The sequence below is a fragment of the Protopterus annectens genome, chromosome 4.part1 (assembly GCF_019279795.1).
Source record: "Protopterus annectens isolate FY-2018-M chromosome 4.part1, PAN1.0, whole genome shotgun sequence".
Classification (NCBI taxonomy): Eukaryota; Metazoa; Chordata; order Ceratodontiformes; family Protopteridae; genus Protopterus; species Protopterus annectens.
The window spans coordinates 124102689-124120002 of record NC_056734.1 but is presented as its reverse complement, the minus strand read 5'-3'; the positions used below and the strand labels follow the sequence as shown (position 1 = coordinate 124120002).

The window sequence follows — 17314 nt, the reverse complement described above, 5'->3', positions numbered from 1 at the left end:
CTGGCAGGAAGTGAGCTTGAAGATGTATTTGGTAAGTCAAAGCTGTGTCCCACAGTGCCATGGCTAATCTGCAAAGGGGGTATGAGTGCGTGCCCCCCTGCTTGTTTATATACCACATAACCGTGGTGTTGTCCGTCTTTATCAGTAGTTGTCCTGGATGAAGTAAGTCCTTGAAGGCTGTCAGGGCAGTTTGAACAGCTAGCATCTCTTTTTGGTTGATATGTAGATGCATTTGTTTTGTGGTCCATATGCCCCGAATGCATCTTCCAGCTATGTGGGCCCCCCAGGCATAATCTGATGCATCTGTTGTTAAGGTTTGGCTGGCAGGGGGTAGAGTGAAGGCCTGTCCCATGTTTTGGTGACATGCCTTTGCCCACCATAGAAACTCCTGTTGTAGGCAGGGAATGAGAGGAATCATTGTTTCCAGACGGTGACCACGTTGACTCCATAAACTTTTTAGGTACCACTGAAGTTTCCTCATATGCAGTCTTGCATATGGAATCCGTAGGATGCAGGATGCCATGAAGCCCAAAGCCTGCAGAGTTTGTCTTGCAGATAACTGGGTTTTTGTTGCCATCAGTTTGAAGTAAGTAGTCAGTTGCCTTTGTCTGGTAAGGTAAGCCATCTGGGCAGTTGTATTCAAGCTTGCACCCAGGAATGTTATCTTTTGAGAGGGTACCAGTTGTGATTGCTTTTTGTTTATTGTGTACCCTAGGCATGTTAGAAGCCTTTTCACAAACGCCAGGTGTTGAAGAATGTCCTTGTTCTCTGCTTGAATGAGACGTCGTCCAAGTAAGGATATATTTCTACACATCTTTGTCTGCAAAAAGCAATTACTGGTGCCAGGCACTTTGTAAAGACCCTGGGCGCAGTAGATAAGCCAAAGGGCAGTGCAGAGAATTGGTCATGCATTAAGCCAGCCTTGAATCTGAGGTATCTTCTGCACGATTCCCTTATTGGAACATGCAGGTATGCCTCATTTAGGTCTAATGTCACCAGCCAAGCATGCTTGCCCAGCATGGGCAGAAGCTGCTGCAAAGTCAGCATTTTGAATTTTGGAATGTCCAGGTATGTGTTCAAAATCAATAAATCCAGTATTGGCTGCCAAGCCTTGTCCTGTCTGGGTACCAAGAACAGTCTTGAGTAAAAACCTTGTCCTTTTTCCTGTTCTGGTACTGGATGAATGGCCCCCATATCCATGAGGGACGTAACCTGTTTCTGTGCCTCTGCCCATTGAATTTTTGGCAGATCTGGCCAACTGTGTGCCATTGGCAGATTATGGAAATGGAATCTGTATCCCTGTGATACTATGTTTAGCACCCACTTGTCTTGGGTTATTAACTGCCAATATTGAGCAAAAAGTGCTAATTTTCCCCCTAAGGGTGCTGCCAAAAGATAAGTGCTTGGTGAAGGCAGAGGGAAGTCATTGGGACTGTTTTCTGTAGGTTTGCACTTTATCTCCTCCAGATTTGGAGGTAGAGGTACTCCATTGCTTTGACCTGTAAGAATCTTGTGCCTGGTATCCGGGAACCCTTAGGGTGTCTGGATTTGCCCCTTTGAGCTCTGTCTGACACAGGAAAGGACCAATGTTTTGTAGGTCAGTGTCTACTGAATCTTGGTGGCTGCACTTGTACGAAGTCTTTTACAGTTTGCATAGACTTAACTTTGTCTTCCATTTTCTTTAAAACCTCTTCTACCTTAATACCAAACAGAGTATCATGCTGTAAAGGTGGATCCAGTAATTTAGCTTTAACATGATCAGGCAAATTTTGCTCTTTTAGCCAGGCATGCCTCCTAATCACAGATCCAGTAACGGCGGCCCTGCAGGAGGCCTCTAAGGAATCAAAACCACATTGCAAAGTATTCTTTCCAACCTGCTCAGCTGCATGCAATCTTCTTTTTCTTTTGGCTGCTCCCGTTAGGGGTCGCCACAGCAGATCAACGGTTTCCATTTCCTCCTGTCCTCTGCATCTTGCTCTGTCACACCAACCACCTGCATATCCTCTCTCACCACATCCATAAACCTTACCTTAGGCCTTCCTCTTTTCCTGTTACCTGGCAGCTTCATCCTTAGCATTATTTTCCCAATATACTCTGCATCCCTCCTTAGCACATGTCCAAACCAATGTAATCTTGCCTCTCTGGCTTTGTCTCCAAACCTTCCAACCTGGGCTGACCCTCTAATATACTTATTCCTAATCCTGTCCATCCTCGTCACACCTGGTGCAAATCTTAACATCTTCAACTCTGCCACGTCAAGCTCTGACTCCTGCCTTTTTGTCAATGCCACTGTCTCCAACCTGTATAACATAGCTGGTCTCACTACCCTCTTGTAGACCTTCCGTTTCACTCTTACTGGTACTCGTCTCTCACAAATTACTGCTGACACTCTTCTCCACCCACTCCATCCTGCCTGTACTCTCTTCTTCTCCTCTCTTCCACACTCACCATTACTCTGAACTGGTGATCCCAAGTACTTAAACGCATTCACCTTCGCCACCTGTACTCCCTGCATCCTCACCATTCCTCTATCCTTCCTCTCATTCACATACATATATTCTGTCTTAGTCCTGCTGACCCTCATTATTCTTCTCTCTAGAGCATATCGCCACCTCTGCAGGGTCTCCTCCACCTGTTCCCTACTCTCACTACAGATCACAATGTCATCTGCAAACATCATAGTCCACGGGGACTCCTGTCTGATCTCGTCTGTCAATCTGTCCATCACCATTGCAAATAAGAAAGGGCTCTGAGCTGATCCTTGATGTAATCCCACCTCCACCTTAAACGCATCCGTCACTCCCACCGCAGACCTCACCGCTGTCACACTACCCTCGTACATATCTTGTACCACTCTTACATACTTCTCTGACACTTCTGACTTCCTCATACAATACCACAACTCCTCTCTAGGCACCCTGTCATATGCTTTCTCTAAATCCACAAAGACACAATGCAACTCCTTCTGACCTTCTCTGTACTTCTCCATCAACACTCTCAGAGCAAACATCGCATCTGTAGTGCTCTTTCCTGACATGAAGCCATACTGCTGATCACTAATCATCACCTCCTTTCTTAATCTAGCTTCCACTACTCTTTCCCATAACTTCATGCTGTGACTGATCAGTTTAATCCTTCTGTGGTTACTACAGCTCTGCACATCACCCTTATTCTTAAAAATCGGTACCAAAACACTTTCTCCATTCCTCAGGCATCCTCTCACTTTCCAAGATTTCATTAAACAATCTAGTTAAAAACTCCACTGCCATTTCACCTAAACACCTCCATGCTTCCACAGGTATGTCATCTGGACCAACAGCCTTTCTGTTCTTCATCCTCTTCATAGCTATCCTTACTTCCTCAAGCAATAATTCCTGCAATAATTCCTGCAATTCTTTATTTTCTGCACATTCAGAAATCAACATAATTTTCTGTTTCAGCAATCCCATAACATGTTGTTGATACTTGAGCATATGAAACTGGCAGTTTAAGGCCCTAATTGCCAAGGTTGCAGATGTATATACCTTTTTTCCCCATCTATCCAGTGCCCTTGAATCTCTGTCAGACGGGGTAGGATTTTTTTGCTGTTGAGGCCTTAACTCCCTTTGGACCCTGTGAAATAGCTTCAGGATCAGCAGCAGGGTTTCTAAATAAAAAGTTGTGTGAGTCATGGACCCTGTAATATCTGTCAGGCTTGCTGGGAGCTGGAGGTAAGGAGTCAGGGGTCAAGCTCGACTCCGAAAACACATAGGTTCATAGGCTAGTGCTAGGCTAACTGCCCTTGCAAGCCATTTTAAGCCTAGCCAGTTATCCCCTGTGAGATTCAAACCCTGTACCTTGTGTTTGTAAGGCAAACACCTTAACCATTAGGCCACCCTCCCTCCTTAACCATTAGGCCACATCATCCACAATGTCTAAAACAGGGTGTATGTCTAAAGGCCAGTGCTGAGGGAGAAGGAGGAAATCCCTGAGCCTCTTTTTTGATTTTGAGAAATCTTGACTCTCCCAGTGAAAATGCTCCCTCAAAGTATGCAAGGTTTCTCCAAATTAATAATCCTCACGAGGTGATGCAGATGGTACAGACTCCTCTACATCAGAATCCTCACAGGGAGGTACAGATAATTCCTGATCAGAAGAGGAATCAGAAGAAATAGGAACCTGATCTGAAGATTCATAATCAGTCTCTTGCCTAGGCCTCTTATCAGGAGGGGGATGGGAACCCCTGACCAAGGTAATTAGGTCTTCAGCCATTTTGATCATCTGTGTTTTAGGCATAGCGGCCTGTGCACATGGCTCATGCATCAGTTTTTTAGTTTTAGAAGTTGTTTTGGTTATTGGTTTTGGAGCTGTCGTCGGTTTGATATAAAAATGATGAGGCCTGAATACACCCTCAGAAGTCGGTGCCTGCTCAGCTGCTCTGGACCCATCCGAGGGAGATACATCCGTGGGTCCAATACTTTGAGTATCTCGCGGTGTGCCGGACTCCACATGGGTCTCGGTAGGGGCCTGCAACTCGAAAGTGGCGGGTATTAGGGGCTGCGAAAGCACCTCACTGAGTACCAGTGAACCGGCAACTGGCTTATGAGAAGCTCTGTCGTCGGTTTTGGACCTCGACTCTCTGTCTCTGTCCTTTTCTTTGCATTTTTTATGTACTCCAGTAGTCGGATTGCTATCCGCCGACATTTCTGGGTAGTTAAATCTGTTTCCAAAATACTTTGAGGCAAAAATATACCGACGCTTAATAGTGTGTGGGTTAAATCTAGCACAAACCCGACAGCCAGGCACGTTGTGATCAGGGCCTAGGCAAGGAATACAGTATAAATGGAAATCCTTATGAGGTATTTGCTTCCCACAAGTAATACAATTATTAACTTTTTCTGACATCGGTATGGAGCAAGAAAAAAAGTTTCCCCAACGGGGTACTAGCTTTAGTGAAGACTTTGGTTCTGAAACTCAAACTCGAATATTTCAGGAGTTGGCCGACCAGCACTTGGGAAATGCTTCTGCTTCAGGCACCGCGTGGCAGAGGAGACAGCAACCGACGCAGGACCCAAGACTTTGGAATTCAGGCCGACTGAGGGCAACCTGCCAGCAGATTACTCAAATGTAATGACTGCAACAGTGAAACACGAAGAACATCAGGTGATGCAGTAAGAATGGAAATCTTGGTGTGGCATTTGCTTTCCACAGGCGAGATAATTGTTAACTTTTTCTGACATCGGTTAGAGCAAGAAAAAAGGAACCCCAATGGGGTACTTAGCTTTAGAAGACTTCAGGAAGATTCAATTCGGAAACGAAAACTCAGATAGCAGCCGTCCGGCACTTGTGCAAACTGCTTTTGCTTCGGGCTCCTTGGCAAGAAAGACTGATGTAATGGCATCGGCTGCCTGTTTTTATACCACTGATGACCTGACATCAGTCCTGGAGCGAAAGCAACTGACACAGAAATACTAAGTCTCTGGTATTCAGGCCGAATGAGGGCTACCTGCAGGCAGATAACCCAAGTGTGATGACTGCAACAGTGAAACATGAAAAACATCCTGGAAAAGACTCTGGATTGTAACTGGTGTGGGGTACCCGTAGGATGACTCTTTTCTAGCAACTTTTTTACTTTTACTGCTGCAGATTCCATCTGACTGACTGGCATGTCAGGACTCCTTCTCTTTTTCTGAGGAGAGAAAAGAAAGGGAACAACATAATCTCTAGTGATTATCACCATCACCCATGAATCTTGTATGATGGCCTGCCAGGCTTGAGGGTGCAGGGATAGATGGTAGTTGGGCACTGGCAGGGCTTTTCAGTAAAAGGACTGCAAAATTCCAGATTCTGTGGTCCTCTCAGGGCAAAGCCTACTAAAATTGCCCCCATACTCAGGAAGGGTATGTCCACAGGCGCATCTTAGTTAAAATCCTGGGACTTCCTGAACCACATCACCTTTCCACATTTCCAGTTCCTAGAGTAGGTCCTTTGAAGGGTAGAAAAAAGTCTCATTAACCTTTGGTCTGAAAAATGTCAAACCAGCAAAGGGGGCATTAATGAAGGACATGTTAAATGCTTCCACCATGTCATATAACTGCATCCAGGCATGCTGGCTAATGGCTATGTCAATGCTTACTGCTCTAGCTGTACCATAATCTGCATTAGAAAGCTTATATATAGATATACTGGACATCAACTGCAGGGTAGACAATTGGGACTCCACTGTTTTCTGGATGTCAGCTGGTAAGTTACAAGAGAGAGACTCAGTAAGATTCTTCAGGTTCTAATGTCTAATGAAAATGTGTCACATGGGCAATATAGTTCAGCACTCTAAGTGCAAAGTCAGTGAAGCATACGTCCGTTTCTCCAAACCTATACAATGTCCATGACTCACTGTTATGGGGATGGACAGATGTACTTTACAGAGTTTCTTTTTCATGGTCACTGCTGCCACAACTACACCAGGTACTGGGGACCCTTGATACAGTGCTTTCTGTTCTTTGAGGTGACTATGTTTCCTTGGGATGAGCTCCACCACATCAGGATCTTTCCATGCCCACTGCATCACCAGGTCTGTGAGGTCATCAGTGGCCGGCACCAGCCAAGACGCAGATGACACAACCCCAAAGGCCATGAGGAACACGGGCTCCTCAGGAGAGGGAGTATCAGTGGACCAGCCCCTTCACTGCTTCATAAAATTCCAGATTATCACCAAAAGTGACATCTCCCAGAGGGGTTCATGGAGACACTTCACCATCATCCAAGTCTGTGTCTTCTAACTGATTCCAAGGAGGAGCTCATTTGTCTCCTCTTACATGTCTGTTTCCTAGGACCCCTTATTTGGGCTTCTGTAGAAGGGTCATAAATCAGACTGGGAAGTACAGTTTTGTACCTACCATAAATGTAGATGTTCGAGTGCTCATACAGCTGCAGTCATCACACTTGGGGTTATCCTGCCATCAGGCGGGTCCTTGGTTGGCCGAATTCCAAAGTCTAGGTCCGGCGTCGGTTGTCGTCACTTCTTCCCTGATGTCAGTGCAGCAGGGGTATAAAAGAGGCAGCAGACGCCATTTTCTTCAGTTTTTCTTGCCCCAGATGTCAGCTGCCCCCAGAAAGGAAGGCAAAACATGATGTTATGCAAACATACATAAGTAGATAAATCAAAACAGTAGTTGCAAGCAAATACACCATAAAGGAATACCCCAAATAGGTTGTATGATAAAGGTGTTTGGCATAAGCCCTGTCCTAAGAGGGGATGAAGGGAGGGTAACCTGGACTGCAGCTGTATGAGCACTCGAACATCTACATTTATGGTAGGTACAAAACTGTACTATGTTCATCGTGCATACAGCTGCAGTCATCACACTTGGGTAGAATCCCAAAGCTAAGTAAGGGTGGCTGGTACTAAGCGGAATTAGGAGGGGCTAGAATGCCCTTCAGGACTGCTGTGGCAAAGCCCGCTCTAGATTTTGAGTATAGTGGAAGGTAGTAGTGCTTGGAGAAAGTGTGCACTGAACTCCAAGTTGCTGCTTCCAAAATGTCCTTGGTAGGGACCCCCCTGAGGAAAGCTGCTGAGGTAGCTGTAGCCCTGGTGGAGTGGGATCTGATGTATACAGGCACTGATTTTCCATGAAATGAATAACAAAAGCGTATGCAGTGAGCTATCCATTTTGAAATAGTCTGTTTGGAAATAGCCTTTCCTTGAGCACCTGTAGCATAGGACACAAAGAGCTGCTCAGCTTTTCTGAATGACTTTGTTCTGTCCAGGTAATAATGAAGTTGCCTGTGAATGTCCAAGGAATGTAGTAGCCTTTCTCCTTTGTTCTGTGAATTTGGATAAAAAGTAGGTAAATGAATAGTCTGATTCAAAGCCACACTGGATACTACCTTTGGCATGAAGGTAGGGTTGGTTCGTAAGGAAACCCTGTCTTGATGGAAAATGATGAATGGTTGCACAGCCATGAGGGCCTGTAGCTCCGAAACCCTGCGTGCTGAGGTAATAGCCAGAAGGAAGGCTGTTTTCCATGACGAGTACTGTAGCTCTGCTGTAGCAGCCGACTCAAAAGGAGGCAGTGTCAGCTTCTCCAATATGAAGTTGAGGTCCCAAGCCGGAGCTGGTGGTTTCCGTGGGGGTTGTATATTTTTTTGCCCCTCTGAGGAACTGCCTTAAAAGAGGATGTGAGAATAAAGGAGGATCTGTGTTGTACTGTGCTGAAATGGCTGAAGCGTGGATCTTGATGGAAGAGAAGGAAAGGCCACTGTTTAACATCTCAGCTAGGTACTGTAAAATCTGAGGTATATTTATTACCCAAGGATTCTGACCCTTAGCTTGATTCCAGGAACAAAATCGTTTCCATTTGGGGGAGTAGGTTTTTCTAGTAGAGGGTCTCCTGGCCTCCAAGATGACTTCCTGTACCTCCTTGGAGAGGAGGGTCTGTTGGGAATTAAGGTATTCTCCATGCAGCTAGATTTAGAGTTCTGAGCTGTCTGTGTAGGGTCTTGTAATTGTGCTGGGACAAAAGAAGAGGAACTTGTGGAAGGATCCATGGTGGTGAGTGTGACAGGCTCTTTAGGAGAGGATACCAGTGCTGTCGTGGCCAGTCTGGAGCAATGAGAATCATTTGTGGCCTCTCTGCTCTGTTTTTTTAATAGGACTTTGGCCAGTAGAGGTAGAGGCGGGAAGGCATAGACTGTCAATGCTGTCCAATTGAAAGAGAGTGCGTCCACTTTCCAGGCCTTTGGATGATAGGTCCTTGGAGCAGAATTTCTCCAACTGGTAATTTCTGTGGGTAGCAAATAGATCTATGTCTGGCTGTCCCCATGCCTGAGTTATCTTTGAGAAGACTTGAGGATGCAACTTCCATTCATGTGGGTCTGTCATATTTCTGCTTAAGTTGTCTGCCAGTGTATTTTCCTTTCCTGGCAGGAATTGTGCCTGTAGTTGAATTTGTAATTCCAGTGCTGTGTTCCACAGGGTCATGGCTTGCCTGCACAGGGGGTATGAATGCGTTCCCCCCTGTTTGTTTATGTACCACATGACTGTGGTGTTGTCTGTCCTTATTAATAGCTGGCCTGGATGCAGTAGGTCTTTGAAGGTCATAAGAGCATTTTGCATGGCTAGCATCTCCTTTTGGTTGATGTGTAGGTGCATCTCTTTTTGGGACCATTTTCCCTGAATGCACTGACCTGCCATGTGTGCTCCCCAGGCATAGTCTGAGGCATCTGTTGTGGTGATTTGAGTTGCTTGTGGTAAGCTGAAAGGAAGACCCGTGTTTCTTTGGCATGCTTGAGCCCACCACAAAAATTCCTTTTGAAGGCATGGAATGAGTGGTATAATTGTTTCCAAGCTGTGGCTGTGTTGAGACCATAAGTTTTTTAGGTACCATTGTAGTTTCCCTCATATGCAGCTTTGCAAATGGTATTAGTAGGATACAAGATGACATGAACCCCAGAGCTTGCAGGATTTTCCTTGCAGTTAGCCTGGTTAAAGTTGCCATTCTGTTGAAGTATTGAGACAGTTGCCCTTGTTTGTCTGGCGTGAGGTAGGCCATCTGGGTCGTTGTGTTTAAGCTGGCACCCAGGAAAATTATCTGTTGAGAAGGTATTAGTTTTGATTTCTTTTTGTTCACTGTGTACCCCAGGCAGTTTAAAAGTTTTATTACAAACGCCAGATGTTGCAGTAAAATGTCCTTGCTGTCTGCTTGGATCAGGCAGTTGTCCAGATATGGGTAGATTTGGATTCCTCGTTGTCTGCAGAAGGCAATTACTGATGCCAGGCATTTCGTAAACACTCTGGGCGCAGTAGATAAGCCAAAGGGCAATGCAGAGAATTGGTAATGGGTTGAACCTGCAAGAAATCTGAGGTATCTTCTGTAATCTTGTCTGATAGGGACATGCAGATATGCCTCCTTGAGGTCCAACGTTACCAGCCAAGACTCCTTGCCCAGCATGGGAAGAAGCTGCTGTAATGTGAGCATCTTGAATTTTGGTACCTCTAGATATGTGTTTAGAATAGATAGGTCTAAGATGGGTCTCCAATCTTTGTCCTTCCTTGGTACCAGAAATAGCCTTGAATAAAAACCTTGACCTTGTTCTTTTGCAGGTACCTCTTGAATTGCTGTCATATCCATGAGAGCGGAAATTTGCCTTTGTGCCTCTGCCCATTGATTTTGTGGCAGGTTTGGCATGCCTCGCTTTTTTGGAAGGGTGTGAAAGTGGAACCTGTAGCCTCTGTCTATAATATCCAGAATCTATTTGTCCTTTGTAACAATGTGCCAGTTTTTTGAAAATAAGGCCAGTTTTCCGCCCAAAGGTGCTGCCATTATAGCTTTGTTTGGCAGGCATAGGGGAAAGTCATTGTGTCTGTTTTCTAAATGACTGTGGTCTATCTTCTCCACCTCTTGGGGCTGGTGTTTGCCACTGTCTAGCTCTGTAAGATCCTTGAGGTTGTCCTCTACCCCTTGGGCGCCTGTATCTGCCCCTTTGGGGTCTGTCCATGGCTGGAAAGGACCAATTTTTTGAAGGCCAGTTTCTGCTGAAGTGTGGAGGCTGTACCTGCAGGAAATCTTTAACTGTTTGCATAGATTTCGCTTTTTCCTCCATTTTCTTTAGTACCTCCTCAGCTTTAACACCGAACAATACATCTTTTTGTAGTGGTGCATCTAATAATTTTGCTTTGACATGATCTGGTAAGGCTTGCTCTTTGAGCCAAGCATGTCTACGTATGACAGACCCCGTGACAACAGCTCTACGTGAGGCCTCTAAAGCATCAAAACCACACTGCAAGGTATGTTTCCCCACTTGTTCTGCTCCATGCAACAAATCCTGCAACTCTTTCAAGTCTGGTTGTTCTGTTTGCGTCATTTTGCTTTTCAGCTGAGATAGCAAGAACTGTTGGTATTTTAACATATGAAATTGACAGTTTAATGCCCTCATGGTTAAAGTGGCTGATGTATACACCTTTTCCCCCACCTTTCTAATGCTCTGGAATCTCTCTCTGAAGGTAAAGGGTTTTTAGCAGTAGAGGCCTTAATCCCCTTGGGACCCTGTGAAATTGTTTCTGGGTCAGCAGTATGGCTTTTATAAAGAAACTGGTGAGAATCAGGAACCCGGTAATATCTGTCTGGTTTAACAGGGGCTGGAGGTAATGAGTCTGGATTAAGACTAGCTTCTGCGTACACATCATCCAAAATATCTAAGACAGGAGGAATAGCCAGGGGCCTATGCTGGGAAAGTAGTAGAAATTCCCTGAGCCTTTTCTTGGAATCTGAGTAATCTTGGCCCTCCCAGTGGAAGTGCTCTCTCAATGTATGCAAGGTTTCCCCAAAAAGAGTAGTCCTCAGGGGGGGGGACCGAGGGAATAGACTCCTCAGCATCAGAGTCTTCAAATGGGGAATAGGCGTAATCCTGGTCCTCAGAATGGTCTGAGGTAATAGAAGCCTGGTCTGAGGAAGGGTAGTCTTCCTCCAACCTGGGTCTTTGTCTGAGGGGGGGTTGAGAACCCCTGATGAGAGTAATCAAATCCTCAGCCATTTTAAGCATCTGTTTCTTAGGCATGGGGCCTTGAGAGGGGGTCTGAGGACCCTGTTTTTTGATTTTCATTGCAGCTTTAGATTTAGTGAACAATTTAATAGAGGAGGTGGTAGGCCTGAAAACGCCTTCAGAAATGGCAGGCCTCGCTAAATTTTCGGTTTCCCCGCCAAGAGTGGCGTCGGTATCTGCAGTAGGAATGGAGACAGAGGATCCTGCGACTTCAGGTACTGAAGTCGCCGGTAAAGTAGTTTCATCGGTAGTCGGGGGCTGCATAGGCGCCTCGCTGAGAACCGGAGAACCAGTAGTCGGCCTAAGCGTGATCTCAGTACTCGGTGCAGGCCTCGGATGTCTGTCCTTATCCTTGCATTTTTTGCCTAAAACTGGCGTCGGTGCATCCGACGACATGATATAATTAACTTTTTTGCCAAAATAATGAAGGGCGAACTCTGCCCGGCGCTTAATAGTGCGCTTGTTAAACCTAGCACAAAAACGGCAGGCTGAGACGTCGTGGTCTGGCCCTAAGCAAGGTAGGTACAGTAAGAGTGAAAATCCTTATCCGGTATTTGCTTCCCACAAGAAATGCAATTATTAACTTTGTCTGACATTGGTCTGAGGCAAGAAAAGTTTCCCCAACGGGGTACTTAGCTTTAAAGAAGACTTCGGCTGAAATACTATTCGTAAGTCTCAGGAGCTGGCCGACCGGCACTTGCGAACTGCTTCTGCTTCGGGCACCGCACGTCAAGAAAGACTGAAGAAAATGGCGTTGGCTGCCTCTTTTATACCCCTGCCGCACTGACGTCAGAGAAGAAGCGACGCCGGACCTAGACTTTGGAATTCGGCCGACCGAGGACCCGCCTGACGGCAGGATAACCCCAAGTGTGATGACTGCAGCTGTATGCACGATGAACATCTTGGTGTGGTGAACACCCCAAGGCTGAATAAGGCTGACAGTCCCAGCTGATCTAGATGTGCGGAGGTACAGGCATTTTTCAACAAGAGCAGTGATGGAGCTGAGCGTAACAGACATGTCTGTTCTCTTGGCCTGCAAAGAACCCCCTTCATATACCTCGAAAGCTGAGGCCAGAATGGTAGCTGAAGAGTCACCCGTCCAGTTTGAGGAAGAGTTAACAGGAGCATCCTCTGCTCTGCCCTAGCTCTGAGGCTGATAACAAGTCAAACTACTGAACTCAAGACTCTGAGGAGAAGAGAAAAGACGGATCCAAGAACTTCGGAGTTTCAGCACTAAGCCTTTGGCTCAGAGACTCATCCACACTTTGACAAAACTGGAGTTGAGAGAGATAGAGAAAAAGGGATACCATTGGTGACTAAATGGAGAGGTCTGTTAGATCTGACGTGGGTGCTCTGGGAAGACTTGGACCAATGGGCACTGGATTTTTTTTTTTTACATTTGTTTACCTGGAACGTATGACTTGGAATGAAGACAGTTTTCAGCAGAGGCCCGGGGAGAAATGCTTCAGACGCATGTCTTTGGGATGTGGAAAGAAACCGGAACACCTGGAGGAAACCTACATGAACGCAGGGAGGACATGCAGACTCTGCACAGAAGGCACCCCAGCCAAGAACTGAATTGGAAAGCCTCTTGCTGTGAGGTGACTTATGCTTACCACTGCGCCATCCAAATAACTATTTGAAGGTTAGACCAGAATCAGATAAATAAATGGAGGGATATCTGGGCCAGTTCCCAGTGCACTCGATGGGGATGGCATTAGAGAACCTATATTTGGATCGGTGTCCAGAGGAATATCTGCATCATCCAGTTGATGTCTGCTTCAGTAAGGCTCTTGGATAAAAAGGAGGACCTCAAAGAAGCCATCAAAGGTGGTCTTGAGGAACACCTTTCCTGTAACAATGGGGAATGGAGACTAGGACTCATCAGCTCCAGTGAGAAGTGGGGAGAAGGCACTGGTGAATATATCTGAAATGCCCCCTGATCCAATTGTCTTGCTCTTTTCAGTGTTGGATCCAACAGCTCTAACAGATCCGGGAATCGATTTCTGGTTTTCTTCATCTTCTTTTTGGTGTCTTTCTTTCTCTCTCTCTCTCCTCTCTTAAGTCTTCCCTTTTTATTTGGTGGACTCCAGATTATCTGGTCTGTTGCTAGAGAAAATGAAAATGATTGAGAAGTTGAAGACTGAGCCACAGTTCCCACATGGGTGGGAATCAACCCTTTCAATACAAATTTGTTTCTACAACCCTGCTTTATACTAAGGGAGGCGCAAGCCTCTTAGTCTTCATCCAAATGTGCTGCCACCAGGCATTGCACACAGAGAGAGTGCAAGTCTTACAGTGGAACTTAGTGGCCACAGGCTGAACACTTTTTGAAGCCAGAAATCTTGTCAGCCATTGTCGGGAGAAAAGAATTAAGAAAAATTCTGAAAAGGATTATATTCAAACTAAAGCTTAATACTAAACTAAAGACAACATATACATCTAACAGTGACAGCAGAAAGCTAGAGGAAACAATCTTACTAATATAATCTAACTTTTTTCTGTTTGGTATATACATATGTATATACAAACATACATACATAATAGAGAGTATCAGGAAAAAAGAAGCAATACGCTACGAGGACAATAAGTACTTAGCGTGCTAAAGTCAGAGCTGTCGTACATCACGTCCATCTAATCAGGAGGCAAATGAGGTCTGATGTATTTTGGGGAACAGATGGAATTATGGGTAAGGGGAACAGAAGGAATTATGGGCAAGTGAGGACTCTAAGCACCCTTGATCCACAACTTCTAAAAGGTGCTGGGTTGGATCTGATAACCCCTAAAGGTTGAATCAGATGAAAACAGACATGTACTTTTTCCTTTTGAGATCTGTTAAGTTTCCGTGTTTTGCATTCAATGGTTTAATTGTTCATACGATCATAGGAATTTACTAGGCTAATGGCCATAGGGCCCTTACAAGCCTAGCCAAGTTCTAACCTTATTTCAACGATCAGCACAAACTGCCCCTGTCCAAAAGGGACACAGGTGGAACCCCGGTAAATTTACAGTTACCCATCCAATAGTCCAGATTTGATCATTTCATGTTTTATCATTCAGTACCTTGATCAACATATATGTAAAAATCATAGGTTCATAGGTTGGTACTAGGCTATCAGCCCTAGGGCCTATACAAGCCTAGCCATAACAATTCCCTGGCTATTTCTTCCCACATTATTTACTTTCCTGGACCCATGTCTAGCAGGGCGACTGACGTGATCCCTGTGGTGAATTTCCTTTCTCCCACTCACATTCTTATTAAAATGCATGACACAAGACACTTAAAACAGTCTCATTCAAACCAGGCTATTCCATCCAGAAAGTCAATGGCCTCAGTGCCAACTGTGTGTGCAATGGAAGACATAAGACATATGAACACTATTCTAAAGGAAGCAGTGCAAACAAAGACTGGACTGTTCAAGAATGCAGAGGACAGGCATAAGAAAAATGCTCATGAGAAGCAAGAATCTGGCTACTACTTCACAAGGAACCATAAGCTTCACATTAAGAAAATAAACAGGCAAAAGCTCTCTTCATTCTGAATACAGAAAACCTAAAAAACTTCAAATTACCATCAACCATTAAGCATAAAATAAGTATTCTTCACAAGATTTTCAAATCTCTAAAACTGTCCATTGCTTTAATACTCTGCAACCATTCTACCTCAACCCCAACCTTAGACTGAACAACAAAATGATCAACCTAGATAAATACCCCCTTATCAGACAGTTAACTATTGCAGATCTCTTTCTTCTCAGAAATAACTCATTATCTGAAATAAGACTACACGTCTCTACCCAAAAGTTATACAATCATCTTGAGACAAATCATTGAACTCTGTCGTAACACCTTGGAAGATACCTCTCTAAATCCAAATGATATTAAAGCCTGCAAATCCATATGGAACCTCCTGTTACTTAAGAAAATGATTTCTAATTCATACAAACATATTCTTTCTATCCGAACTCAAAATGATCAAATATTTTTAAACTACTGGAAAGACTAACATCCCTCCATTACCTCTAACCCAAATCTCCCAAGCTATTCAACTCTCCTTGAAACTTAATCCTCTTAAAAAACCCAACTTATGATCTTAAACAATGCATACCTCACCTCTGCCATACTTTCTAAAATCTATCCCTCCTCCTCTCCCCTCTGTCCCCACTGTACCAATCACAACGCTGATCTGCTCCACATTTTTTGGTGTTGCAAATGCTCTTATAGGCTCTGGTGCTCCCTTAGGGTACAATTGGAAAAAAGGGATATGAAAAAATTACTTTGTCCTGGAAATTCGCAATATTACATATCCCCCTCTACAGGATTATCCAAACTTCAGACTTGTATTTTAATAGCACTCTTTTCCCTTGCCAAACTTTATATCACCTTTAACTGGAAGGACAGATCTCTACTCACTTGGGATGGATTTAAACAACTTGCTACCAATCACTTACTTGCCCACAAATATCTGAAATACACCCAAAGACTTAGTACAAACTTTACTGAATATTGGGATAGTTTATGTGATATCCTTCTAGCTTAACTTCTGTTAACTTATCTATTTTGTTGGACATTAAGCACATCTGTAAATAGTTATTTGTTGTATATAAGTCTATATTACTTTCATTGTTTTGGTTGTACATTGTCTGTTACCATTTTGTATTGCATTATGAAAAACTGTTAATAAAAAGATTTAAAAAAAAATAAACATGCAGATCAAATGGACCAAGTAGTTCTAATCTCCTCACAAATTCTGTTTCTGAAGACTAAATTGGTTAATATGCATAGCATGAATACAGAAAGATTCAAAAATTAAACTTAATGACGTCATGCCTTAACTCGCAGTCATTTGAGTATGTAACTGCATACAGATAACTCCACACTTTTGCTTTTTATTCATACATGTATACATGCAGTCATGCAACTTTGCACATGCACACACGTAAATACACACACATGCGCACACACTTTTTTTTTACCTCTGCTTCTACTGCCAATTGGTAAGCAATTTTCAGTTCACCAAGTTGTAGTGCAAGTTCAAAACGATGCTCAGGATCTGTAGACACTGCAAGGGCTTGTTGTTTAAAACCCTATACAAACACACAAACAAAACATATCAAGATTTTTACTTCTTTTCTTACCTAAAACAAAAGCCCGTCATTCAACTTTCTTCTTAAAACTGTAAAGGAATAAATGGTAGTGTAACTATACAATAAAGGTAATCCATTTTTGTTAGTGACTCATTTACAATGCAATTTTCATCTTGGTATAAACCAGTGGCTTAAAAAAAGACAATTCTATTGCCAATTCTCTGACTTGTACTGAAATACAACAAAATGTGGACACACCTGGAAATGCTTGAAACTTTTTTCCAGGTAATTACACGATGACTTCAATCCTAAAAATGTTTCAAGATATGGACAAGAATGAATTCTTTAATAGCACTGCAGTACCATGACGCGCTAGCTACAAAATCAAATCAACTTTGATAAAGGATGCATAATATGCAAGGACTTTACAATTCTGAAGCCAATGAGAGCACATGCAATCAAGATACAACCCCCCATACATATGCAAAGTGGAAATTTCTCATTAAAGTCACTTTGACAGTACATGCATCTGCTGGGGTACCTGATGAATATCCAAGACATTAAGAGCAATTCTTGGAAATGTGAAAAACTAGGTGCAGTACATCCATACACACAAACTCAAACTATATTATCTCAATAATGATATTACAATTATTGATACTAACAGTAATTATAAATTATTACATATTCTCATTATTCCAAGTTAA

At 43.8% G+C, this 17314-nt stretch overlaps 1 protein-coding gene across 4 annotated transcripts in view; it reads right to left on the bottom strand.

The window, feature by feature from the left end:
* COPB2 (COPI coat complex subunit beta 2) overlaps positions 1-17314 on the bottom strand; it is a 1357654-nt gene that overhangs the window by 709119 nt on the left and 631221 nt on the right. For all 4 annotated transcript variants that reach the window (XM_044070023.1, XM_044070026.1, XM_044070024.1 and 1 more), the window contains exon 16: positions 16497-16607. In XM_044070023.1, coding sequence (XP_043925958.1) covers positions 16497-16607 — 111 coding nt within the window. The remainder of the gene's footprint in view (positions 1-16496; positions 16608-17314) is intronic.